This window comes from Orbicella faveolata, unplaced genomic scaffold (assembly GCF_042242905.1).
Source record: "Orbicella faveolata isolate gen_17 unplaced genomic scaffold, um_ofav_v1 contig_47, whole genome shotgun sequence".
In the NCBI taxonomy this organism is placed as follows: Eukaryota; Metazoa; Cnidaria; class Anthozoa; order Scleractinia; family Merulinidae; genus Orbicella; species Orbicella faveolata.
This window is the reverse complement of record NW_028301577.1, coordinates 6,369,520-6,397,500: the sequence shown is the minus strand read 5'-3', so window position 1 is coordinate 6,397,500 and position 27,981 is coordinate 6,369,520. Positions and strand designations below refer to the sequence as shown.

Below are 27,981 nucleotides of genomic sequence, written 5' to 3'. Positions count from 1 at the left end.
AGGGTACCCGGGGAGCATTTTGGTTTGACTGTTGACAAATCGTTGCTGACTACCCCCGGTCGGGCTAATTATAGTTACCCAACAGCGCGAAAGTGTCCTAACTTTTGTGACGCGGCTGTTTTCGAGTTTGCGAGCGAAGCAATCTCGAAATAAATGTATCGTTGCGAAGGTGTTGTGGACGGAATCGCGTAGCGAGTGAACTGACATGGAACTTCGACATTTCTTCTTCGATTCTACGGAGGAATTGAGCCGGCAGGGTTATTTTCAGTGGATTTATTCGCTTCGAGCGGCGGGCACTCCGGAAATCAGTGTCCGGCCTTGTCTTTCTTTTAGTAGTGGAAACCCACAGAACGATAACTCGCCGAAATCGCGTTAGATCGGCTCGAGGAGCTGGCAAACAACAAAGAATACAACACAGCAACAGGGTAAGTAGATTTTATTTACAAAATATAAGAATAATTGGCTTTTCAAGCAAAGCCGTTGCATTCCCATACAAACCTTTATAAATTCAAACCGTTGTAACACAACACCTCCATATGCTGCAAGGCGGGAGTCATGTTTCGCGTGGTCAAATTCGGTCGTTATGTAATAGTACATGCCATATGTCACGTTAGCCTGAACGTTCGCATAAAAAGGAAAAAAAAAAGGATAACATTGAGAGGTTGGGGCGCCTGTGGAGTCAGGAGTATCACATGCAGGTGAACGACTAGGTAAAAAGATATCCGAGAAGTCTGGGGACTTGATAATGAAGAAGCTCGGAAGTCTAAGACCGAGTGCCTCAAAACCAAAAACCATAGTTCCAGATCTCCCTCCTTTAAGACAACAAGATGAAAGTACAGATATGATCCTGAATCGATTAATATCTGGTAGTGGTATAAGGAGGAAGAGGAAGATTAAGATCCTTCAGTGAATAAAATGATGGGAATTTTAGATATGATATATAATGTAAAATTATGTAACATAATAGTATAAATGTCTTTTAGAACAAGTGAATTTAGAACGAGTGAATATTTGCAAAGGTATGAACTTACAAGATTTCAACTTGATGATGTAATCAGGGCTCCTGCTAACGGTCAACACCAAGCGAAAAACGGCTACAAGTTCACTATTAATGATAGATCGAGTTTCTACGATTGGTACAATGCATATTTTGAAATCCAATTCCAAGTACAGAAGCTTGCTGATGGCACAGCTTATGGTGCTGATAGGGTGACAGTTATTAATGGGAGTCACTCATTGATTAGTCATTAGATGATAAAAAGTGCTGGAAAAATCGTTTACGATACTGATAATCTCCATAAGGTTACATTCGTTAAGAACCTCCTTGAATACAGTGATGATTATAGCCGAAGTGTAGCAAAGAATAGTCTTTGGTATTTAGATACCAGTTACCAGATAGCTAATGCTAACCAGAATACAGGATTCGAAGCTAGACGACTACTTACTACTGGAAATACGTCAATACGATTATCCCATTGAATCGGTACAGTTTCTTCGAAGAACTTGAAGATAAGATGCTGGTACCTATGCAATTACAATTTAATTTACAATTACAGAATGATAACGAGCTACTCCAAAAAGCAGTAGCAGTTGATGATGGAAGGGTTGTCATTGACAGATTCCTACTATGGGTCCCAAAATTGACTCCAAAGGACAGTCTGTACGATAAGTTTGTTAGCTCTTTTTTGAAAGAGGATAAATGGACGTATCTCAGAGAAATGTATGAAGTATCAGCACCAACACATAGTAGTGGATTCTTCCAGATTTCTTCTAGTATTGACAATGTTAAGGCCATCTTCGTTTATCTACAACGAGCAAAATCAAACAATGTAGGGATGAATCCTTACGAGTTTGATACGTATAACATCAATGCTGATCGGGCTACTGGTAGTTATTTAACGACTTGCAGACTCGAGTACGGAAACGGAACGTACTATCCAGAAACAGAGTATGACAGTGAAAGCAAAGTGAGGGTCTTTAATGACGTCATGTCATATGCAATGAGGAAGAATAACTTCAATAGTGGTACGCAGCTCAATCTTTCAAACTATAATAGTCTTTATCCACTAATATTTTTTGATCTTTCTTATCAAGCAGAAAAAATAACAAGAGATCCCAAACAGTTGATCTTCAGATATAAGCTGAATGCGAATAGTGCGGCCGATAGTCCCTTCAGTGTACACGCTATTGTTCTGTATGAAGAGACCGTTGTTATTGACAAAGTTGGAAATGAATTGGTGATAGTATAAGAAAAGGAATGAATTGGTGATAGTGTAAAAAAATAGGTATTGACAGTAAAAATACATTCTTATTTCGTATATGTTTTATAACGAATTTTATATAACATATTATATATAACAAATGACTCAACTTTTTGAAGTTAATGTGAAACTATCGGAAAACCAGAAAAAGAATCTTAGTAGTGCTTACCATAAAAGAGAAACAATCGTTCTAAGGCTCACTAAGGATTCTCTATCCGGGAATGATACTTTATATGTTCCATCGATGGTAAAAGAAAGATTAGAAAAGCATAGACAATTGAAGAAAGGAATGGATATTAAGCTAGCTAAGACTAATATCAGAAAGCAGGTTGGAGGCAGTCTATTGACTAGTATCCTTAGCTTAGGTCGTGCGTTCGCTCCAACAATAGCAAAGACCTTGGGATTATCAGCCTTATCGGGATTAGCCAGCGAAGGTGCATCCCAGATTGTTAAGAAGATATCTGGAAAAGGGGTGCAGTCAGGAGGTTTCCTTGTACCACAAGATAAGATCGATAAGCTCATTAAATACAAGCATCTCTCATCCATGAAACAAAAGCAGGATATATTAAATGCCCTTCAATCAGGTTCCGGTGTCCATATAAAACCCACAAAAACACAATCAGGTGGATTCCTAGGTACACTCTTAGCATCAATAGGCGTTCCTCTAGCTATTGAGGCTATCAGAAAGATAACCGGTAAAGGCGCCCCACGAATGGGAAAGGATAAAGGAGGGAAAGGAGCTCCACAAATAGGTCTATATAGGCCGCCACCATTTTTTGGTACATGGGAGAATCCTGTTGGTATGGGGATTAAAAAAAAAAATACCAAAAAAAACAAAAGGTCGGGAGAAGGCCTACTATTAGGGAAAAACAGCCCATTCAACGGAATTCCACTCCTAGGAGCAATTCTATAAAGCCGAAATTCCATAAGAATGTCCCATTGAGCAATCATGATTTAATAAAATGGTGTAAATTTTTAAACATCCCAATCAAAGATGTTCTGTCTCGTGATGAAACTGTGCCGCATAATCATAAGCAGGCATTATTTATCTACAACCTTGAACCCTCATATATGAGTGGAAGCCATTGGGTTGCAACTTATGTTAAGGATAATGTTATCAATTATTTTGACAGTTTTGGTATGCCCCCATTTCAGGAGATTGTAAATCATGCTAAAAGAAAGAATATTACTCTGTTACATCAAAATAACCAAATCCAGGATTTAAAAACGACTACATGTGGTTACTTCTGTTTATAGTTTCTGAATGAAATGAATAAAGGGAATTCGTATTACAATCTATTGGAAGTGTTCGACATATATGACACAATGAAGAATGAGAGATTCCTCGAACATTATTTTAGAAATATCTAACTTATATATATATAATGGTAAAATCATATTGTGTTAGACAGAAGAAAGTCACTGAATGTGTTCCGGGTAGTGAAAGATATGAAAAAACTAAAAATGGTCGAACTATGTTAAAATGCATTTGTGCTGAATGTGGGGTAACAAAGACCAAATTTGTTAAGAACCGGGGGAAACTAATTGAGCCCTCACAAGACGGGGGCTCATTCTTTGATATATATAACAGTCATAGTCTTGGTGAAATGGCTTTGAAAGGTGCACTCAACACAGGAATATTTGCAGCTCGTAAAGGCTTGGCAAAAGCTGTAAAATCTAATGTTGCTAAGCGAAAAGTAAAAAATGTAGCAAGCAAGTACATTGATCAAGCACTAGACTCATTCATGGGTGATGTAAGTAAGAAAATAGACCCAGGTAAAATAGGAAGTGGTTATGACTATGATATGAGAATGTATGCTGGTGACAGAGTTGATGATCCAACAAACCCTCTTTATCAACGAGGTGATGGAATCGATATACATAAATTAATTGGAAAACTTCCAACACCAAAGGGTGGTTGGACTTTGCCTGGTCATAGATACACTGGGCCTTACAACGATTTAGATTCGCAAGTAAAGTACGATCCAGTGACTGGTGAGATATTAGAAATATATGATCGACCGACTGGAAGAACAGATGAAGTCTCCATGAGGCATGATGTTGATTATTCCGTTTGTAAAGATGATAGAAAATGCAAAAATGAAGCAGATAGGAAAATGGTTAAGGCTCTGGACAATGTACCTTATCATGAACGCCAATGGGGTCATTGGCTAGCTAGGAATATGATCAATACAAAGCAGACACTAGGTCTCGGTGTAAAACAAAGGAAGACAGAAAACGGGAAAGGCCGTCGAGTGAGGAAAACTGGCAAGAAAAATTAGCTGATGAATTACATAAACCTATAAAACGTAACTTTACTCGACGGCGTGTCATCGCAAATCATGTTGATGAAATATGGGCTGCAGATTTGGTTGATATGCAGAAATTCAGCAAATGGAACAAAGGTTATAAATATCTTTTAATGGTTATTGATGTATTCTCTAAATACGGTTGGATTGTTCCTTTGAAGGATAAAAAGGGTGAAAGTGTTACAAAGGCATTCAGTGAAATATTCAAGGAAGGCAGAAAACCACAATATCTATGGGTTGATAAGGGAAAGGAGTTCTATAACAAACACTTGAAAGACTTGCTAGAGAAAAATGGGATACATATGTACTCCACTGAGAATGAGGAGAAATCCTCAGTGGTTGAAAGGTGGAATCGAACAATCAAGTCCAAAATGTGGAAGCAGTTCACGATTCAGGGTAATACTCGATGTTTAGACATACTACCTAAAATATTGAAACAGTATAACAACACTAGACATAGTTCGATAAAAATGACACCAGTAGAGGCCTCAAAGAAAAAGAATGAAGAAACTGTTTACTTTAATCTATATGGTGATATGGAAATATCAAAACAGAAACCGAAATTTAAAGTTGGTGATAAGGTCAGAATATCTAAGTACAAACGAGATGTATTCGATAAAGGCTATACTCCAAACTGGACAGAAGAACTGTTTACAATTAATAAAATACAACATACAAACCCAATCACATACAAAATAAAGGATCTAAATGATGAAGAAATACAAGGGAGCTTTTATGAACTCGAATTATTAAAAGCAAAACAAGAGGTATTCAGAATTGATAAAGTCATTCGGAGGGATTATAAGAAGAAAATGGCTTTGGTGAAGTGGAAAGGATATAATGATAACTTTAACAGTTGGATATCGTTTAGGGATTTACAAACAATATAATATATATAAGATGAATGAAGAAATAAAATTTCTTAAAAACTACAAAAAAAGTGAAGTACTTAGAATGGTTGTCGAATTTAAGTCAGTTTGCATGGTAGACGAATACGAAGACGAAGATGATTTTGATATTAATGAATTTATTGATGGGATGTATACTTTTCTAAAAAAACATAAAAAAGCTCAACTGATTGATCTCTATTTTAATGAGGATAAATTAAAAGAGATTGTTTCTGAAATAGTTAAAACGCACTATCTATAAGGCTTAAATAAATAACATATAGTATATATATATATAGATAAATGGAGAATCAAGATAATCAAAATATTAAAAGAGGTCGAGGCAGACCTAAAGTATTTACCGATGAGGAAAGAAAGAACCATAAGACAGCCTATATGTTAAATAAAGAGTGGTATTGTGAAATATGTAAAGACGGGACGTAATTATACACTAGCGGGGAAGTCCTGTCACTTAAAAACAAATAAGCATATTAAGAATAAGATAATCGATATAACACACAAAAAATAAATTCTCTCATATAGTTTAAAGGATCTATTAATTAGATCATTTGAATTCTTACCTATATTTAAACGCACTAATTATAGACACTTAAAAATAAAAATCTATAGTATATATATATAATGAAATCAGAAAAATCTAATCATATAGATATGAACAAGAGAGATCTTAAGAAACTCAGTAAATCAGAACTTATCAAATTGCTATTAAAGCAAGAGAAGAAGAAGCCTGAAAATACCATGGTAGATAAGAAGCCAAATAAAAAACAGAAAGTGGTTTATAACCATGATAATTTATTTAATGATAATCCATTCCCAGACTTTGCCGTCACAAGTGATCCATTTGAAAGAACGATGAAGAAAGTCAACAAACAAGATAAAAACATTAATGAACAAACAGCATCAATCAATGATAAATACAGCAAACTAGTTACAAAAGAGAAAAAAGTACACAATTATCCAATGATAAAAGCAACATTAGATCAATACCGTAAGGATGAAATGAAATTAAGCAATGACAAAAACAAGAGATTGAAATCATTTGTCGACCTCTTCGCAAAAAGACTCAACGAAATGCAAGGAAAAGAGCAGACCGTGTCTACTACAATACATGTAAAATTATCTCACTTATTACGTGGAATGAACGAAACGGTTTCTGAACACACATACGGTCCTTTTACAGTTGATAAGCCTGTTAATTTGAGCATTCCAGATACATACAAGTTCGCATTATACACGTTAATGAAAACAAACGTGACATTTTTGTCGGGCGAATCTGTTACACACATTGGTTGCAAAATAGTCAATTTAGACAAGAAAAGAGTCATAAAACATAAGATGGGTAAACTCAAGCTCGAGTCATACTTGTTAAACAAACAACGACCCATTAAGAGCCATGGTGTGAACACATGCGTCGTAGACTATGTATGGGATCAAGTTCGAGGTCAACGGGGTTTTAAAACATATACTTATGACAAGTTGAAGAGTGAGATATACGATTACGTACCTGAAGGCCAAATGATCAGTACCGAAGAACTGATTAATTGGGCTAATGAATGCCATGATAATTTATCAATCCACGCTTTTGATAGTAGGTATAGAAAATTCATCACACATAGTAAAAACTGCTCAAATATATCACTCGTATATATCGTAAAAGATCATCATTGTTATCCTATTACAAATGAAAAACTCAAAATCGTAGCAAGTAAGGCAAACCAAGGCGGATGTAATGACCTACTAAAACACATGTCTGATCTAAAATGGACTAGGCGTCATGATAATGTTACAAAAATCAAATCAGTTGATGATATATGCAGTTTGGATAAAGAAAACCATATAGTCGTTCTCCCTGAAAACACGAAGATGAAAGAAGCCATAGATTTATATAGCAGGAAAGAGAATTTTTATGTCGAATATCTACATTGGAATAATAACGGTATTCTAGACGGTTTCATTGATCACAAAAAGAATATGTACCTCTTAAACGAGGAATATGACACCAGAAAAACAATATGTGATAAACTATTTAACACTTTCAAAACTCATGACTTCAAATGGACAAACCAAAGCTATACAAGTATCTCATCAAGCGTGTTCAAGCAGTTAAACGGATATATACCTGAATCATCATATAATGTCAACACACGGCAAATGTTGGACGAATACTATCCGAAGGCGTTGCAATGGTGCACAACAGACGATATACCAGAAGACGTTGTCAGTGTTGATATAGCTAAATGCTACCCGAGCATCTTATTAAACAATAAACACGAAATCCCAATTTACAGTATCCACGATGTCATCGAACCGTTTAATTGTAAAAGTGACCTAAAACTATGTGGTGAATTCTACATTGACGAAACAGTACTTGATAAATATAGTAACCCCATAAAAATCGAAGCCGGTTTTTACAGCTCTAATCTGGTATCATACCTCGTTGATACATTAAATATGCCTATAAGTCAGATCAAACATAAAATCGTTACTAAGAGAGCTCTGAAACCAGACACATTTAGTGAGTTCATAAAATACATCTTCGATAACCTCCCAGAGGGTGAGGCAAAGAAAATAGCAAATAGTTTTATTGGGGAACTCGGCCGAAAATACAATAAAACAAATCATGGATTTACTTGCACAGACTATGAAACAGCGACGGCATGTTAGACGTCTGCTATGGCTGAAGGTAAAAATGTCACAATTGATCATCATGATGGGATTTATCTTATACGAGAGCAAAACATTGATCGTATTTTTTCAGACCATACAAGTATTAACCGATTCATTGTATCCGAGGCTATATTAAAATGTTTGCAATTAATAGAAACATGTCATGGTGAAGACAGCGTATTATACGGATACAATACAGACGGGATTTATATAACTAACCCTAAAACAACATTCAGAAATAAGAAAGACGTCAAATTCAGTACTAAAAAAATTGGTAAAGCTTATGTTACGGACAGTAAATTAGCGTATGTTGAAAAACATTACAGGGAAAACATGAATATATCAGACTACAAGATTGAAAGTGGTAAAGGGTGTATATATAATGGGCAAGCGGGAAGTGGTAAAACAACCAAACTATGCGAAATGGTACAAGAAGCGAAAAAACCTCTTGTCTTAGCATTCACAAATAAGGCCATTGAAAATGTTAAAAAGAGGATTATCAGAACACGGGTAAAAAACCCAAAGAAAAAAGATAAAAATGCAAAGGATTATGCAAATAATATATGTCATACTTTCGACTCATACTTTTGTGAATGGAATGGGAGGAACATTGATAGTCTTAAGGACAAGACCGTTTTTATTGAAGAATTCTCAATGGTCCCCAACAAGTGGATAACGACAATCTACAGAGCATTTTTAAAATACAATAACACAGTATACATGTTTGGTGACCCAAATCAATGCGAGCCAGTAGAAAGTGGAAGTCAGATAAACTATGACTATCTAGAGTCTAAAACAATACGTGAAATGTGCCCAAAGGTCGAAACCCTTAAATACATAGAGAAGTCGTGTAGATATGACAAGCAAACCCATGAGATGTTAAAAACATTCTTAAAACATGGTAAAATCTCGACATATTTCCAACCTATTGATCAGAAACTTTATAAAAATATCTGTTACTTGAACTCGACAAGAATAAAGGTCAATACGCAATGTTGTGACCAATTCACAAAGGATAAGAGGTATGAAATGGTAGAGTTCAAATATGATAATAAAAAAGAAAATTATAAAGTGTGCCAAAACATGCCAGTACTAGCAACAACGAATATAAAAGACAAAAAAATATTCAATACTATGGAATTCGTGATAGAGGAAATAAAAGGGAATAAATTCAAGGTTAACGATGAATGGTTTGATAAAAAAGAGTTTTCCGAAAGCCTCATACCGAGCTTCTGCATTACCGTTTACAAATACCAAGGAGCAGATATTGACGAACCGTATAACATTCACGACGTCAACAGGATGGACAAAAAACAACTGTACACAGCATTAAGCAGAACGACCAAGTTAGAGTACATAAATTTGAACAACAAAGCGATAAACAATAAATATTTCAACCGTAGAAAACCCACATTAGAAATAGTTAATAGTAAATTTAATAGTTTGTACAAGAATGGAAAGATATATAAAGTAACATTTAATAACGGAATGGTCTATGTAGGTTCAACATGTGAAGATATAGAAACACGCCTAAAATGGCATCTATCAAACAAGAAGAGCCAAGTATTCAAACACAAAGACAAGAAACCAAAGATAGAATTGATTATTAATGCACCAAGTAACGACAAAAAGAGTTTAGAAAAAGTTGAAAACGGATATATTCACGAATATGCAGAAAAATATGGTAAACATTTAATAAACATAAAATCAAATCCAAATATTAAATCCAAAAAGATAGAATACAATGTAAACATCGAAAATAAAAAACAACTTGAAGAGAGAATAGCCAAACTAGAGAACAAATTAACCATCAAAGACGATACGAAAAATAAACAATTCTACTTCGACGCATTTATCGATGGCAAAAGGCATAAAACAATGGCAAGATATGGAAAAACACCAAAAAATGAAGCATTAACAAAGATCAATAAGAAGAAGCAAGAAATAATCAACAAACTAACCATTTACTTCGAGTAAATATCTTTAATTAAAATATATCATTCTTTACCTTTCAATATATTGGTATTCATTAATTTGAAGAAGATATTTATTTATTTTCAGGGATCCTTTATAATGATATCATTATATACCATCCGAGAAAGTCACGCAATGGAAAAATGCATTCGTACCCCCATAAAATGATTGACTAACGACATAATGATTAACCATAAAATGAAATGCACAACTACATAAATCATGCCAAAACTGCCACACATTGGGGTCGAAGCGCAAAATAGAAATATTTGATAAAAATCAAAAATGGATTTTCGCTTTGAAGAAAATGAATGTGAGTTTTTGCCATGACAGCACCAGTAGTGACAACTTATAAGTTAGAAGGGCGAAGTAAAAGGCAAATTTAATGTACAAATGCTTTAATAAGCTCGTTTATCTTTGCAACATGTTCACTCCGAAAACTTTGTCCTTTGATCTTGGCGACGCCACACAAAAATTATACCTGGAATCAAGAACTGACTACCTGAAGCATGGCTTCAGTTACAGCGGAGCTTCTCTATGGAACGATCTTCCCGAGGAGCTCTGCACTACAAAATCTCTAGACGTCTTCAAGCAAAGCATTAGTAAATGGCTCTCTACTCCCACACGGCAAATATGTAAACCAGTAGATAGAAAATGTTACATTTTACATTGAAAAAGCTCAATCCGTTTTAAGGCTGTTTTTCATTAGCGACGGAGTCGGAGTCGGAGTCGGAGTCGAAGTCGTAACAGAGCTTACGACCTTGTGAAAATCGAAAATCGAAGTCGCAGGCGGAGTCATAAGCTCGACGGAATCGGAGTAGGAAGAATCAGAACGTTTCCATTTCTTTCGATTCCGTTTACAACTCCGTCGCTTATGATCCAGTGAAAACTGGATTGTCGCACTCGGAAGCAGAAGCGGAAGAACCAACCAATCACAAGGCGCGGAATCTGCCATTGTCATTGGTTTATTCTTCCGCTTCTGCTTCCGACTCCGACAATCTAGTTTTCACTAGATCGTAAGCATCTAGTTTTCACTAGATCGTAAGCGACGGAGTCATGAGCGGAATGGGTGTTCAGCTTCTGAATCCGTCGGTTTGATTTTAACTAGATCGTATCGCTCTACTCCTCTGATTACTGCTCTAAGTTTTGATTACAAACTGAAAATAGAAGATTATGAGGAACTGAAGATGTCGTTTAATTTGGTCATGCATTTTACTTGTCTGTTAGACTACAAAACTCTCTCTAGCTCTGAGAAAAATGAAAAATCATACTACTTTTAGTTTACTTGTCCCCGCTGTGTTCATCTTTCATGTAAGATAAATATTGAAAATTCTACTTAATTAGTAATTCTTACTAGTAAATTAACCTACCAGTTTGGCTGTGGTTAGAGATTCACATAGTTCTATTTCGCGCTGTTTCTTGGCCGAAGGAATGTGCTTTGGGAATCCTAACAGCCAAATACTCCAAAACACACAGATCGCACCAAATATAGCAAACCCTAGCCACCAGTTTCCAACCCAACGTGTATCGTGGATTGTCAACGAGGTCTGGACACCAAGTTCCACAAACATTGAAAGAAAGCTTGAGACACATACGAATCCAACAACGGCACCTGAAGCAATAACAAGGAAAAAAAACATCTGACTTATGTAGAACCTTAACAAGACGGTTCATATAGCGGTTAATTTAGTCAAGCCTAAAAGCGGAGCCCCTAATTACAATAAATCAACCTGTCTTGAGCCTGTGATCCAATCGAAAACCAGCACCTGGTCGACGGTCGATTTAAAAAGAACACGTGACCTCCATGAGGTCTAAGGCTGAGCCCGCGATATGGTCACGTAATTTGGTTAGTGGATATCTTGTTATGACAGGTGTCAATTAACCATAACATGGATGTCCAATATTAAAAATGAACGCTACCAGCTGGAGTATGGCCACCATGTTGAGTGTCGTCATCGTTTTTCGTCGTTGTAGAGCGCACGCACCGTCGCACGCACCCGCGATTTATGCCGCTGGCCATGGCGACCATGAAAAAAGAGTTGTAAGGTTTCCTTTTTCTATGCATGTATATGGTCTTGGTCCTATAGTTATGCTCCGCTTGGCGGCCCCTCGGAGCGCCGGAGCTCCACTAAAATAGACCCAAAAGTTTCATGAGGTACACAAAAACGTGGGTTAAATTCGCTTTTATTCAAAAGCTTAAACTCTAAAATGTGCAGCACGTTCGAAGGGCATCGTCTCTGACCTTACTGCAATGAATACGTCATATTAAACGATTGCTATGGCTCTTGGTCAATAAACGGCGAAATAACAGTCATTGTAAAATTGGTAATGAAGACTCCTAGATTACAAAGAGAGGATCATTATGTGTCAACCATTACCTCGACATCTTAACTCACCTAAAATTCCACAGGCTACAAATATACCAACGTACATAGGTGACACCTTGGCGCTGACGTTTTCGTCCATATATGGAACTCCCAAAGCGATCATCGGGGTGCAACCGGCGCCTGTTATAACCATTCCCAGAAGGAACAGCGCGTAGTAAAGAGTATTTCCAGTGGCGACGTCTTCTTTGCAATCACTTTTCCCGCCAAAATCACTGCGATTTGCCACGCAAAGTCCCGAATCAGTCAAACTTAGTGTGCTATTCGTGATAACTCCTATTATTATATGGAGAAGAGTGTTTTACTGGGAACTAAACCACTCGTAGATTCCATACGCCACTTCATCCGGGACCCGAGTGGCGTATTTTCCGTATGTCACCTTTGTGAGTGTCGTATCGTTCAATGAAGTCACGATTCCCGCCTTTTGCTTTTGTTGAATTGGTTTCTCCATATAATAAAAAGAACATTACACGTTGGCTCGAAGATATGAATTTTATGTTCTCGTGGCAAGAACAATATCTCAGGAGTGAGCGAAGCGAACGAGTGAGATATTGTTCTTGCCACTCGAACATAAAATTCATATCTTCTCGCCACCGTGTAATATCCTCTATATATAAGTGAACAACAACAGTGTTAGAAATATTTATTATCACAACCTTTAGATTTAGTATTGCAACTGGCACTGGTTTTAAGTATCGGTTATGAGTATGGGTATCAGTTATGCAACTCGGGTTTTAAACTAAAAAGTTTTGCAAAAGATTTATGGGCTTCTAAGCGCTTTTGCCAGCCAGGGATTTTGCAGTTCTGGAAGCCATTATCCTCTTCAGTATTATACCCAAAAAGCTAAACATTTCACCATGTACTAAGTTTCACTAGCTCTTTAAAGGAGCTACGTCACGATTTACTCATCCTGAAAAATTTAGCCTACATCTTTCAAGTTCGTCGTCTGTAATCCGTGTTAATCTTCTCCTTAACCTCTAATCCTTAACCATCCTTGGTCCTTTATGGTTTGTTATTTTCTCTTTGGAGTTTTTCTATCTTAATGAACTATTATTTTCAGGTTTCCTCCTATTTAAAGGTAATCTGGTACGTGGCCAAAATATCTCAAAATACCGTGACTGAGCTCCTTTTATTGTAATCAATCCTTCTCTCGTGTGCCAATCAAGCAAAATTTAAAAAATGACATATGCAAAGATCACCTTATCGTGATGGACATACCTGCTTCGTAAGGAGGCGAGACAAAATGCGGCAGCATGAAAATAAAGAAACCCACGCCCATTGCAAACACGCCCCAGGCACAGAACACTGGCTTCTTTCGTGAGTCTCCGAGGTAGCTAATCAGCGGAGTTACGATCATGGCTGCTACGTCATAACTGCTGGTCACCATGCCCATCATGTAACTGTAACCAAAAGCATTTTTGACAATAGGTCATTTTACTGTTGTGTGCTTAGTTACCTGGCCTATGAATGCAAGTGAGGCTGGAAGTGACCTTACTTTGATACAGACCTCTATGCTTTTCTCATTTAACTGCCAACTAGTTAGCATAAGAAATTTTGATTTACACAACAAAAGCAGAGAGGACTTTATCGACACAAGGTCACCTGTAGCCTCGCTGCCATTCAAAGGCCAGGTCACTAAACAGACAACTGTAAAATGGTTTATTTTATTTTCACCAACATTAAATACAAGATTTCCAGCAATTATAACTAAACGGTATTATATTCTGTATTTCAGTATTTCATACTATTTTCATTATTCATCACGTCATTATTTAAGGACGTTCGGGCGAATTGTTCTGCCCATGGTTACTGCGCACGTCATTCATACGTCACGTCATAACTAGCGTCCACGCAATAGGTAGTAAAATGAACAACAAAGTGCTAGTAGCCACTGCTATAACTTTGCGTGGATTTGAAGATCTTGGACATTCGGTGACCCTCATTTTTTTTTTGGAATATCACGTTCTCTACCGTCTACGTTTTGCAGAAAAATTAAAAAAAAAATGTACATTAATTTTTCCCCTACGAGCCATCGAACTCCGCTCTTTTAAGCGATTCGTTTAGCTGTACGATACTTTCAAATGTCTTTTAAGGGTTAATTAATATAAGGTCATAACATTCGGAATTATTCGTGCCGCGCGTATAAGACTGTCGCATTCGCAAAATGTATCTGATAGATAAAGAAAAATCAACTGGTAGTCGTAATCTGTAGCTGAATAGGAAAACAAAAAGATTTCTAAAGAATTGGGGCTGTAGCATTAAGGTTAAACATTTTGACATAGTATAAGTTTCCCAGCATATGAATGCAGTGCGACTCGTTGGTGCAAATAAAACATAGGATTTCCTGTCGCTGTGCCGCTGCTACATTGCTGTGCAGAACTCCAGTTACTCTTGTTTTCGTGCACTCTTGCTTTGCTTTGGCTACGAAAACCAAAAGATCAGACAGGTCAAGATACAGCACAATAGAATGGTTATCAGCGTCACATATTTGAATTAGCAGTATAGTCAGCATATATCTGGTGGCAGCTATTATTATCCAACTGCAGCGCATACCGTCCAAATAACAGTACAAATATACAGCGATATTATAAGTAGAAAACCTGTTTGCCGTATTTGTACAGTAGAAAACCTGTTTGCCGTACAGGTCGGCGCGCGCACGCAAAACTGTCACACTCGCCCTCTTTCATTGATGAATTTATTGACTACAGCATTTGGATAATAAATCTCTTATTAGATGTTTTTGGTGTGTAGTATCGCTGTACATTTTTACTCGTTGTTTGTACGGCACAACTCGTAAATATATACAGCGATACTACACACCAAAACATCTAATAAGATATATGTATTTTAATCGCCTGCAGCTTTCGTTTCAGTGTTATTTCACGCCAGCCGGGTCAAGGTTTTCATGACGAAGTCTGTCCAAACTTCCCTTGAAATTGATCGATGATGTTTTTTTTATTCGATGTTTGCAGATTAAATCTGTCGCATTTGCTAGTTTTCCCTTTCGCTTATTATCAGTTACCAACAGAGCAGACGATACAAAGGTGCGCATTGTATGAACCAAGTCTATATAGCATGAATATAGCTAAGTAAAACCCTGGGATGTCTCTCATGGGTCATGAGTAATCTGCAAATTAAATACTTCTTATTAAATTAAACACCAAATGTATTCATTGTTTGGCTTCTAAATGAGTGCTTTGAAAGCCAAATAAGGGGAAGATTCACTGCCTTTTCTCGTACCACTGTGATCGTTGTAGAGACACCCATCTAACATTTAGCAGGCAAATAAGAAATCTGATTCGAAATTATGCAAGGAAATTACGTAAGAGCACACACTAACCTGGAGAAACCAAACCGCTTCTCTATAGTGCTGATGGACCCTGGATAGACCCCATTAACAACGATACTCTGAGTGAAGAAATACTGACTCAAGAAGAACAAGAACCATTTTGGAGTGTTGAGGAACTGCAGCCATGTCGGACGAAATCTCAGCCAGCCATATGACAACTTATCTCCAGTCACTGCCATGTTGGATTGTGAAGACAAGGCGGGACAGTTTTGTCTTGGAAGTCTTTGGCAAGTTCAGTCAAGTGAGAGTTTTATCTAGTCAGTGCCTTTTCAGAGACGAAAAATTTGCTTTGCCGGGTTTCGCGCAAGGAAGCTGAAGGAGGATACGAAATCGGTAAAAGACAAAACCAGTATCAAATGTAATATTTTGTTACATAGGTAAGCGCGGTTGTCACGGCAACGATCTAAGCCCTCCTTTATCCAGGCCTCACTTTCACTCGTCATGATCAAAATCCCCCAAAGTCGAAAGGAGGATTATATATGGAAAGTTGCTACAGCGCTGATGCAATAATTGTTTGCACTCCTGATTTAAGATTTCAACACAAAGAAGCCTGCGCTTCTGGAGCTAGGAGGCCTTCGGGCTTACTCCTCGTCACTCGGTCGGTCTCTTTGATAGTTTGATTAAAGGAGCTGGTTTCTTCACGAAAGAAACTACTCTAAAGAAGAAATGTTCGCCTTTTTGTTGAGGACTGGCATTTAGCGCTTGTAAATAAATTTTAACAGTAAATGTCATGTTCAATCGCTCAGCGATATTTTAACTTATCATGTCTTGCTCGGCAAGCGGGCAAGATGAACCAAATTCTACACTGTGTTGAATATTAGCTACCCGAGCAGGTAAGATGGCGCTATCTTGTCCGCTCAGGATTATACGTGCTGCATCCAGCAAGTAAAAAATTGTTCTTAATCCTAGCCATCTTGACCTCACGCTGGGTGAATTACCCATATATATATATAGGATCCCCTTTTTGTTAATTTCCCTGGCTACGGTGAAAATTATGCGGATTTAATCAAATGTACGGGAAATGATCATATAAATCAAGACAGAATATACCAGGTTCCTTTCAGACTAATCATTTCTTTATTGTTTATACTTGACTGTTTGTAACAACTGTGAGAATGATTGACGAAAAATTTCCCTGAAACCAGCAGGGGAACTAAGGGCTGGGACTAGGCGCTGGAGACTGTTCATTGCTGGTGATTTCAATCGGTTCCGGGGGACCTCATCCTAGTTTATCTCGTTTTGTTTATATTCAGTTTTACGCTTTGTGGACCATTTGAGTGGCTTTCTTTTTCTTTTTTTTCGATTACTTTTTCTAATTATGTTTTTTAGCTTCAATTTTTCTAGGATCTTGAAGCAATTTGAAGCAGACAACCTCTGACTACACTCTTTTCTTTCCATCAGACTTTTTAATAACATTATGAGTATAAAACTCTCTGATTAGGTCATAGTGATTTGCGGTTCCTGAATAAAAAAACTCTGATTTATGATCAACTTTGAACGGTTGTAACTTTAAAGGTCTTTAAAGGCAAATTTGGTGATTTCTGTTAAAATTTATCTGTGAGCAATTTTGTATATGATATGTTATTGGTCAAAGATGGCAACTGTAATTTAAACGTTGTTACATTCTGAATTTTTACTTTTTAGGATAAATTGAGCTTTCTTTATCAATTTGGACTCCTTTGGTTTTCAGAGGTCTTATAAAAATCATGAAATTCAAGGTACGGTGGAAGCTGTTTGGAGAAAATGACGTCGTTTCTACGCCATATAACATCATCGATACATGTTATGGACTTCAAAGGAAATATTTTGGGACGTGCAACGAATTCTGCAAGTTCATAAGCATCATAATCATCATAATCATTATCATTTATTTGCCGCAATAATACAAGAAGTATACACAAGTACAACAATTAAGATAGGCATCTAGAAAACCACCAGGAGACCAAAAAACATTCGGGGTGTAGCGTTAGGCAAAAAGTGATGTTCATATTGCAGTGAATCTGAGACAAAACATCGTAGAGAATTCAAGACAGCTTGAAAGTACTTGGATAAATGATAACATACGCTATTGCTTTTTTTCCTAAATTAAAGGCACATTCTTTTCACATCACTGTCTCCATGTTACAGGGTAATTCTTTCTCACTGGCTCCAGCTCCTTTTTCTTTTTCACGTTCTCCTTCTCCTTCCTTTTTACCATCTTCATTGTTAACATCTCTCATCTTTTCCGTGGCTTGAAGTCGCCGGCAAAAGAACCACGAGAGAAAGAAACATACCATGGTAATGAATTTACACGCGACGAAAACTCCCACCACCACTTGCGCCAGTCCATCATGATCGTACTCCAGACAATGGCCTTTTCTACCGCACCTGTAATTAAAAACCATTTCTTCACAACCGTACCACTCTTAAGGGTTGTCACGCAACAGGAGCGTTACATGCATTATGACTCTAAGAATTGCTGCAGAATATGTAACGGTACCCCTAAGCAAACGTTTTCAAAGCAAGCAAGCTATCAATAAATATTAACCAGCTGTCGAGAACGTGAACCACACGATGCTCTTTGGGCGAAAAATCGTGCAGCTAGGAGGGTAAGAAGAGGCCATCCTTAAAATGAACTCTGCTATCTTCTATACGCCGCCTTTAATTCAACACTGCGATAGCAAGTGACGAGTTGTAGTGGGTGGTTAGATTAATATTGATCGTTCAGCGATTTCTTCTGAGGGTGCTTGTGGCAAATTTTGCAATTTGTGAAAGCCAAAATCCCCTACAATATGAAATCCAAAGAGCCATTTTCAACAATTACAAAGTTTCACAAGGAATTGAACTGTTTGGAGGCAATAGGCGATTTACATGATGGCGTCATTTGACTACAACTTCCAGAATCCTTCAGTTTTTCTGTTTCTTATGCTAATCAGGGCAACTGTTATTTAAACCCCACTGGGGCTTCAAAGAAAAAAACGAAAGGAATTCTGGTAGTTGTAGTCAAATGACGACAAGTGCAAATCTGCTATGCTCTATCATGATGTCTTCTCTGTAAAAAAACGCATGCTAATGGAAAAAATGTAAACAATGACGTCAGCAAAAACCGCCTTATAGTTATTCTGACATACGTGTACAGTAAAATTACAAGTAAAGCATAATTACTTTGTGTTCCAAAGTATGCATGTCTTGTCCAGTAAGGCGCCAAAAACAATGGGTCCTGGAATGGCCCCCAGAATCCGGACAAGATCCATCTGGATTCCTAACGCATAGGACCGCTGAGCGGGTGGGACACTCCTGAAATAGAAAAAGTGCTTTTTTTTCATTTAATGTCGTGAACGAAAATGATCAAATTTAGCTTGTATACAAATATCTGGGCATCGAAGGCTTGGCATTATTCACCACTGGACACTCATCTTAAGGTTCTTATCCATGGATGCTACAATCATGGTATCAAAAAACTGCCCAACATTGATGTACACGTCGTTATCATACATTCCTGACAAAATAGGTTGCCATAGCAATTGTATGACCTGCTAAAATCACCCATAATTTATCAAAAATTTAAGGTGGCTCTGAACCCCATTTACAAAATGTTTTAAAACTTTGCCAAAAGTTGCGTTTATCCTGCTTATCAAAATTCGTCATATAATGGGGGTCACCGAGCTTGCTTCGAATTATTAGCTGTTAAAGCTAAAATTAAGAGTGTTTTTAGCAGGTCGTACTGCTGCTATGATAACCTATTGTGTCACGAAAATGATAACAGCGAGTTCAACAATGACTGGGTATTTTTGTGATACCATGTTTGTGGCATCAAGTGATAAAGATTGGTTATAATGACTTATCAACGTTTTGTAAACTTCTGGAAACTGTTTTGAGCTACTTTAACGGCGTTTTTAAGCTCAAAATACCCATTGAACTGATTGTTTAGAGCCCAGGTTAATCTATGGTGCACTTGTTGAGAGGCGAACGGAAACAAACGTTGAATGACGCCGTAAAACTCTTTCTTTGTTAGATCAACGTTAGATGAACGTAAACTTTCTTTTACGATTAAAAACCACACCTAGAAAATGTTTGAAACGCAAAGTATTGCCGATTCCTAGTCTTCCCAATATTAATCGACCCTTTGTTGCTCTTCTACCATTAATCAACCGAAGTGCATTTTGTTTGTCATACAAGACGACTTAATATACCATGACAAGAGACTATTACCTAACAGAACAAATCCTAGTGCCCAATGATGATTTTCTGAAGTCTATCATTACTTTCTAGTCGCATTTTACTGTAACAAAAATCTACCGATTTCAATTTCTACTTAACCCTTTCACGCCCAGTGTTGCCCCCAGAGACATGATCGAGACAAAATCGACATTGCAAACTAAAACGTAAAATTATTGACTATTTTCATCTAACAATATTTATTTATGGAGGTGCCAAAAAGCCTAATTAGCAAAAAAAAAAAACTGAAGAGGACGGCTAAACTTTGGCAGAATTTAATTCAGCTCATCGCCTGGCCTGCGAGCAGGCTCACTCGTTGTTTGGGTAGCGTATCGTGGGCAACGGCGGCGGAGCCGCAACCGCTAGCCGGCGAGAAGAATGGGGCGAGGAAAAGCCCCATTCTTCTCGCAGGCTACTCGTAGCCGTCCCCTGTTCGCGAGCAAAATGTCAGTTAGTACAAACCAGTTACATTAAACGAATTAAATTGTTCTTGTTTGCCATATAATAAACTGCGTTCGGTCTGTACTCTGGATCTTGATCAGGATTCTCCATACAGACCAACTAAGCTCGGTTAATAAGAGCTAAAGACAAAAATGCTAAGCTCCTACACAGAATGCCTTTGGGCTCGTAGCAAACTTCCCTTCCCCACGCGTGACGACAGCCTTGTTCCTATCTCTTCCTTCGTTTCTCGAGTGAGGAGGTGAAAGGACCCTGAGAACAAAGTTGGTGTGTCGAGTTCAAAGGGCGTCTGCGCACAAAGTTACATGAAACGTGATGTAGTGTAGTAACATTTTTTCGCAAAACGTGATCTAAAGCTACACTATACATGACAAACCTCAGGGTAACTATAGTGGCGGGAATGTCATTCACACAGGCTGTAAAAGGCATCAGAGCAAGAATGATCAAAAACAGGAGCAAGTTCAACCTGCAGTCAACACCACAGGTGCCTTTCGTCGCTTCGCCGGACGTTTGGCCAGTTTTAGCGACGCAGGCACAGTTGGAGTAAGAAAAAGAACCCTGAAAGGAAACAACAGAGAAAAGATGTTACAAGATAACTGCGAGCTTGCCAGAAAAGAGTGCTCCTGTAAAAATGTACGGCAATAGAATGGTTACTGTGATAATTCTTTTTAACATTTCATACCTTGTTCGTTTTGTTTGCTTTGTTACAGCCAGCATGACATGGAGAAAAATAGGTCAGCGATCCACCGCACACAGGAACATAACTTACACCAGTACAGTTACAGGCCTGGTTACATGGTGAAGAGAGTTGGACTGAACCCGAGCTATATGTAATTTAAGGCAGAATTCTTAACACTTGTCCTTCCAGTTCATAGGAAGAGTGGTTGGTTTTAGTGAAGGAAAGGAAGAAGGAAGATAAAAAGCAACACAGACAGACAGACATACAGACATAAGGACCGACATATAGGCAGGCAGGTGCACACAAACACAACGACAAACAGACAGACAGGCAGAGAGACAGTTACAAAGCAAAAATAAAGTAAGAAAGAAAGAAAAATGAAAGGGAGGCAGGGAAGTCAGGAAGGAAGAAAGAAAGGTAGAAAGGAAGAAAGGAAGAAAGAAAGGGAGGTAGCAAGCAAGCAAGTTAAAGGACTCACCTGTTCAGATATGGTCTATTGACACCAGCAATATTTGGAGTGTCACATTTAACGTGTAAAAAACACGCAAGAATAACTCCAAGTACTGCAGTAATAAAACACATCCTGGCGGATTCAGTCAGTTTCAGCTTCAGACGTTTATTGATATACGCCCCTATAAAAAGAAATTTCTTAGTTCTAAGATTTTTGGCATTTATAAACTTCAACGGCAGATTGTCTGAAGAACCTCATGTTGGGTTTGAACTGCGATAAGACCAACATTTTCGTCCAGAGGGAAACACAGGGAGATCAATTTATCTCCCCGAGAAATTTTGTCTCTCGAGGAGATTAGAGGGAGGAAATTTAATCGTTTACTCCAGGCCAAGGAGCAGTCATTTGTTTTCTAGCAAAGCAGAGCCGGTTAGCAGATCCAGTGCAAAATGACCGTCGTCACCATTGGCCGGGATAACAGTCCGCTTTTACCCCTCTAAAGTTATAGATTTTGGCAATGTTGCCCGCCAATTGACAATTTGCGCAAAACCGTTTCATTTTCAGATGTCATGAGACCTCAAAGTAGCCAATGTGAGCGCCGACATGCTGTTGACAAAGAACATCCAGCTAGCGCGTAACATTTTGGAATCCTGTTTTTTTCATTAATTAATTGATTAAATTAATTTTTGATTACTTTTTTTTTATTATTACCGTACCTAACAAGTTGCCAGAGAACGCACAAGGTATAGCTATCACGCCAAACAGAAGAGCTGCCTTGCCAGGCGGCAGATAAAACTGCGTTTGTATGACTTTTGGCATGAACGCCCCTCCAACTGACATGTTAAAATTTTCCAAGCAGACACCCAGTGTTATGAATACGAAGGGAAGTCGTGAAAACACCAGCTTTGTTGCCTTGGGAAGATCTTTCAGCTTGGTGTAGCTGGCCTTTACTTTTCCCTCTTCTTTTTCTTCTTCTTTTTCTTCTTCTTCTTTGCCCTTCGAGAGAAAATCAGACATTTCTTATATGATTACAGCGGGATAATAACCTGTTATCATTATAACAAGAGTTCCCATTGACTTACACTAAGTGCTTTATTACAGTAATACAACCTGCGCAGCCTACGTGGGGTACATTGATCATCCGTGTTTTATGCACATGCAGTTTTAGATCGTTACAAAACTATTTTCACTCAACAAAAAAAAATAATAATTTCTCGATTAAAATTAAATAGCACAACTTTACCTCAAAGTGAACCAAAAAACCCTCAAATTGCGTAAGTTTTTGTTAAAGGATTTTACTCTCGATTAATCCTGAGAAAATTGAGAGACTACACTACTTTCAGTCTACCCGTTCAAGATCTGTTAATGCGGTATTCATCTCTCGTGGAAAAGAAACTTTGACATTAATCAACACTCTGTAACACTACAGTAGAACTTCTACTAACAGCCACCCCTCTACCGTGGGCCCCGGCGGCCGGTCCATACATTCTCTCTTATTTTAACCTCTCTACAACGGCCACCTCTCCACGACGGCAACGGCCACTAGAGCGCTTCCCAAAATAACCTCTCGACAACGGCCAGTTAATCAACAACTGACGAACGCTTTATACAAAAACCCATTTTTAATAGAAAAGGTCACGAAATTTGATCCACGGGCGCGAGTCGTTGGTCTCTGTTTCTGTTTGGTTTCTGTTTTATCGATATATTTTGATTGTTACGTATTTTCATGCTACACTATGCATTTACCAAACGACAAAAACGGGTGTCATATCACACTCCTACCTCTCCATAACGGACACCTCTCTGCAACGGCCACTTTCCTCTGTCCCCAAGGTGGCCGTTGTGGAGAGGTTCAACGTAGCAAATTAACCTACCACTTTATCTGCAGTTTTATCTTCACCAAGTCCTATTCCCAGCTCTTTCTTGGTCAGCGGAAACTTTTTCGGGAATCCCAAAAGCCAAATGCTCCAAAACACACAGATCGCGCCAAATATGGGAAACCCTAGCCACCAGTTCCCTACCCAACGTGGATCGCGGATTGCCAACGAGGTCTGGACACCAGGTTCCACAAACATTGAAAGAAACTTTGAGATACACACAAATCCAACAGCGACAGCTGAAACAAAAACAAAATGATGTAACAAGCATGACAAATGGACTACGCATGGTTTGAAGAAATTTTGATTTAACTTTAAATTTCGTAACCTACAGCATACATCTTCCAAAGTGACAGTTAATGAAATTCAAAAGAATTAAGAATTTAAAAATTTAAAGCGAGGTACTGGTTACGAGCCTAACAATAATCAACATAGGAAATGTCATCCGGTTGGATTTAATTAACACTGCCCACATTTTCATTGCAGGCCAATAAGTGGTAGGCTACAAAACACTGAGTCGTTTTTCACTTGTCACTCAGCGCTCGCGTCGAAAGCATTGATCCTCACAAAAGAAGCACACTTGGCTCACACGCCCCCTGGCTGAAAAAGAATAGGACTGCTTTGAAGTCTTTATTAGTCTTACAAGCTGCGAAAAGTATAGTTATTGTAAAATAAGTAATAATTATGAATCATATTTCTGTCATATATATCAAAAACTACGTATGACAACTCACCAGAAATTCCAGAGGCGAAAAATATACCCACGTACATAGGTGACACATTGGCGCTAACGTTTTCGTCCATATATGGAATTCCTAACGCGATCATGGGAGTGCAACCGGCGCCTGCTACAACCATTCCCAGAATGAACAGCGCGTAGTATAGAGTATTGCCACCGGTGGTTTCATCTTTGCAATTACCTTTCCCGCCAAAATCAGTGCGATTTGCCGTGCAAAGTCCTGAGTCACTTCCGCTCAAAGTGGTATTTGTGACATGTACAACACCTAACATAGACGAACAACAAGACTTTTAGCATTATTATGTAAACGCTACGGCGTAAGAATCAGCATAAGTATAGGAATGGGTATAAGTACTGGTGTTGACATTCGTATTGGCAGTGGGACTGGAACTGGTACAGGAACCGGCATTAAACCGTGAAACTGATACTACGATTGACATTGGAACTGGAGTACAATTGGGATTAGCATTTATACTGGCATTGACCGGCACTAGGACTGGCATTGGCGCTGGTATGAACTGGCAATATTTGGCGCCGGCAATAATTGGCGCTGGCAATGGCAATGGCGATGAAATGGTAATGATATTGCCGCTGGGACTGGAACTGGCATAAGTCACGCAGGAATGTGCATTAATTAGCATTTCCATTGGCATAGGCACTAGGAATGGCATTAGCACTGGCATTGGCAATAATTGGCAATGGCAGTGGTATCGGCACTGTCACTGATATTAGCAACTGAATAGCATTTGTATTTGCATTAGCATTGGCATGTCCGCTGGTACTGGTTTTAGGTTGGTATTACAGATATAGTATTGGTTTTGATATTAATATACAATACATTTTATTGACAACCGTGGCGGAGTCGTTTGGACAAACCTGCTTCGTAAGGTGGCGAGACAAAATGTGGCAGCATGAAAATAAAGAAACCAACACCCATTGCAAACACTCCCCAGGCACAGAACGCTGGCTTCTTTCGTGAGCCTCCGATGTAGCTGATCAGCGGAGTTAAGATCATGGCTGCTACGTCATAACTGCTGGTCACCATCCCCATCATGTAACTGTAACAAAAACGGTTTTGAGAATTATGCTGTCACCCAAACAGAGTACAAGATCACTAGAAACCATCATTAAGTATTATTGAAATTTCGGTTGAGTGTTATTTTTAAGAGTGTTGCAGCCACACATGTGTCTAGAGTTACGGAGGCAGCGTGGCCGAGTAGTCAGCTCGTCAGACTCGCAATGCAGCGGTCTCAAGTTCAAGTCTCGCTCTGACCACTACCTGGATTTGCTTCACAAGTAGCCCCGAGTTCAAATTCTCGGCCATGCTTGTAAATAGGCAATTGGTTTGCCCCCGGCAGTTGGGATTCTTAACAATGTTTGTTTAATTTGAATTATTTGTTTGAGTTGTTTGCTAGGCCCCACTAGCCTTTAATTTGTGCTATAAACACTGCCGCGGGTAAATAAAGGTTTACTTAGGGGAAAAAGGAAAATCATTTGATCGTCGCGGTCCAACTGAATAGACAAACCGGCAATGAAGAATTGTAAGAGAATATCGGTTGTCATATCCAAGTGATTCATTTTGGCGGGATTAAAGTGTCTCAGCGCATGAATGTAGCGCAACACCTGATGTGTAAACTTGAAAAAGTAGTTCTCCGCAGTTTACGTTTGTTGTGCGCGCTTTGTTCTTTTCTCCACAAGAGCAGTAATGTCTGCTGTCGCTGTTCTCGTTAGTTTCAGGTTCACTTCATGGATACATATTGCTACGGTGCTATAATGAGGGTCGTACAGGGATGTTCTCGTGATGCGTGATTAGCTAATTTTATTTATCGTGAAACGTTATTCTTCGTGATCCGTGACCTGCAGGTTTTGGGTGATACGTGGAGAACTTGAATTATTAACCGATATTCGTAATTTCACACTCTATTGAGCTTGTGTACAGCCGCCCCTCCCCTCCAAAAACAATAGGGGAGGAGTGATTATGAGCAGTAAATCACAGACGCTCCTTCCCGATTTTTTTTGGAGGGGAGGCGGCTGTACACAGGCTAACTCTATCCTACGTGATTTTGAGACGTGAGTCCTCCTAGTGGTTAGAGTCGTCTATCGAGCGTGATTTAGGTACGCTATTTGCGGTATGGAGCCTTTACCTCGCCCTTCACGATTTTATTTTCTTTAAACACTCTAATGTAAGAGCTGGTTTTAAAAAAGAGTACCTTACTGCTTATTTTCTTGGTTTGGGAAAATGAAATTCCGATATCTGTGATCCGTGATTCGCTATTTTTTTTTTTTTTTTCTCTCGTTCGTGAACCGTGCCAGAGACCTGCTGCTAATAATTCTTCGAGGTCTCGTGCGCTTTCTTGTTTTGCTTTGACTACAAAACAGGAAAGAGAATCAGACAGGTCAAGCCGCAGCACAATAGAGTAGCGATCAAGGTCACAAGTTTAAATTGGCAACACGTATCCGATAACAGAAAGTATTATTATACTCCGTGACACTCGGAAAGCTTTTAGATGGCTTGTTGTCTCGTATCAGCTGAGAAACAGTCTTCATTCTCAGTCTGTTTTGTACGCAGTCTGCAGTCTGCATTTTGTATTCGGGTCTGTAGTCTGCATTTCAGTACTGACTGTTATAAGATATCACCCTTGCTATGTCGCGACAAATCAAAGTCAGTCCACAATTCACCTTGAAATTGTTTTTCTTCGTTTGTTTGTTTGTTTTTCCATTCGTTGTTTGCAGCTTACATCTGTCGCAGCTGCTAGTTTCTACTTATTATCAGTGACTAACCGAGCAAACGAACAGAGGTGGGCACTCTGTGAATTGAGTCTGCAGCATGAAAAACGGGCAAAACTGAAACAAAGTAAACTTCTCTGGCATGTCTCTCGTGGGTCACTGGAAGTAATCTGCAAATAATACTAGTTATACAGCACATTATTCATTGCCTGGCTTATAAATCTGTGTTTTAAGAGCCAAATAAGGAGGAGATTCAATGCCTTTTTTCGTACCACTATTCTTATTTAGAAACACCCTTCCTAAATGTAGCCGGAAAATAAGAAAGCCGATTCGCAATTTTGCCCGCGATGAACACACCAACCTGGAGAAACCAAACCGCTTCTCTATAGTGCTGATGGACCCTGGGTATACTCCATTAACAACGATACTCTGTGTGAAGAAATACTGACTCAAGAAGAACAAGAACCATTTTGGAGTATTGAGGAACTGCAGCCATGTCGGACGAAACCTTAGCCAGCCATATGACAACTTATCTCCAGTCACTGCCATGTTGGGAGGATTGTGTAGACAGAGCGGGACACCGGCATTCAGTGTGTTCAAATATGTTCGGGATTGAACTCAAACTACAGTCAGCTATGTAGTTCAACCTTGCGGAGACGAAGAGTTTGCTTCAATTTTCATAAGGAACAAGTAAAGGGAGGCAAGCACTAATATGGAATGTGGCCTGGATCATATTTCACCTCATCTGGTAATATTCACGAGCGACAGTTTTCAGCAGCAACTTTATCCCGGCGTCATTTTTTGCCCCCAGCCTTGATAGCTATTACCTAACTTGTGTCACTTGACACGACGGTCATATGTGGACAGTTGTTACATAACTGATGAAAGAATGTTTTGCATACCTGATTTAAGACTCTAGCGTATAAAACTCTAGCCTTATACGTTTGGCTTACGGATTTCCTCCTTTCAGCTCTGTCACGGTCTTTGACGAATGGCTTGGCAT

The 27,981-nt window shown here is 38.6% G+C and overlaps 2 protein-coding genes and 1 pseudogene across 2 annotated transcripts in view; 1 reads left to right on the top strand and 2 right to left on the bottom strand.

Moving 5' to 3' along the window:
* LOC110045132 (solute carrier organic anion transporter family member 4A1-like) overlaps positions 1-16,280 on the bottom strand; it is a 37,318-nt gene extending 21,038 nt beyond the window's left edge. Inside the window, exons 1-4 of the mRNA XM_089278823.1 lie at positions 15,844-16,280; positions 13,722-13,903; positions 12,516-12,779; positions 11,490-11,731 (exon numbers count right to left, since the gene is read on the bottom strand). Coding sequence (XP_089134949.1) covers positions 11,490-11,731; positions 12,516-12,779; positions 13,722-13,903; positions 15,844-16,031 — 876 coding nt within the window. The 5' untranslated portion in view covers positions 16,032-16,280. The remainder of the gene's footprint in view (positions 1-11,489; positions 11,732-12,515; positions 12,780-13,721; positions 13,904-15,843) is intronic.
* On the top strand, positions 973-2,249 carry LOC149096933 (uncharacterized; annotated as a pseudogene).
* A 1,420-nt stretch (positions 16,281-17,700) lies between the features above and the next one.
* On the bottom strand, positions 17,701-27,739 carry LOC110052012 (solute carrier organic anion transporter family member 4A1-like). The gene is made up of 10 exons (XM_089278819.1): positions 27,340-27,739; positions 25,128-25,309; positions 24,247-24,516; positions 23,510-23,751; positions 22,352-22,631; positions 21,666-21,819; positions 21,191-21,332; positions 20,885-21,066; positions 18,997-19,128; positions 17,701-18,219 (listed from the first exon to the last, which is right to left on the bottom strand). Exons 1-10 carry the CDS (start codon positions 27,525-27,527, stop codon positions 17,955-17,957), a joined length of 2,037 nt encoding a protein of 678 aa, XP_089134945.1. The 5' UTR covers positions 27,528-27,739; the 3' UTR covers positions 17,701-17,954.
* Between the last annotated feature and the right edge of the window lie 242 nt (positions 27,740-27,981).

What these genes read in the sequence shown, in the direction of transcription:
- LOC110052012 (XM_089278819.1), bottom strand. Translation starts at nt 27,527, where the DNA reads ATGGCAGTGACTGGAGATAAGTTGTCATATGGCTGGCTAAGGTTTCGT. An exon ending in AAGCGGTTTGGTTTCTCCAG is followed by an intron (nt 25,310 to 27,339) that starts GTTGGTGTGTTC and finishes TTTTTGTTACAG; the next exon opens with TTACATGATGGGGATGGTGA. An exon ending in GCCACTATAGTTACCCTGAG is followed by an intron (nt 19,129 to 20,884) that starts GTTTGTCATGTA and finishes TTTCTATTTCAG; the next exon opens with GAGTGTCCCACCCGCTCAGC.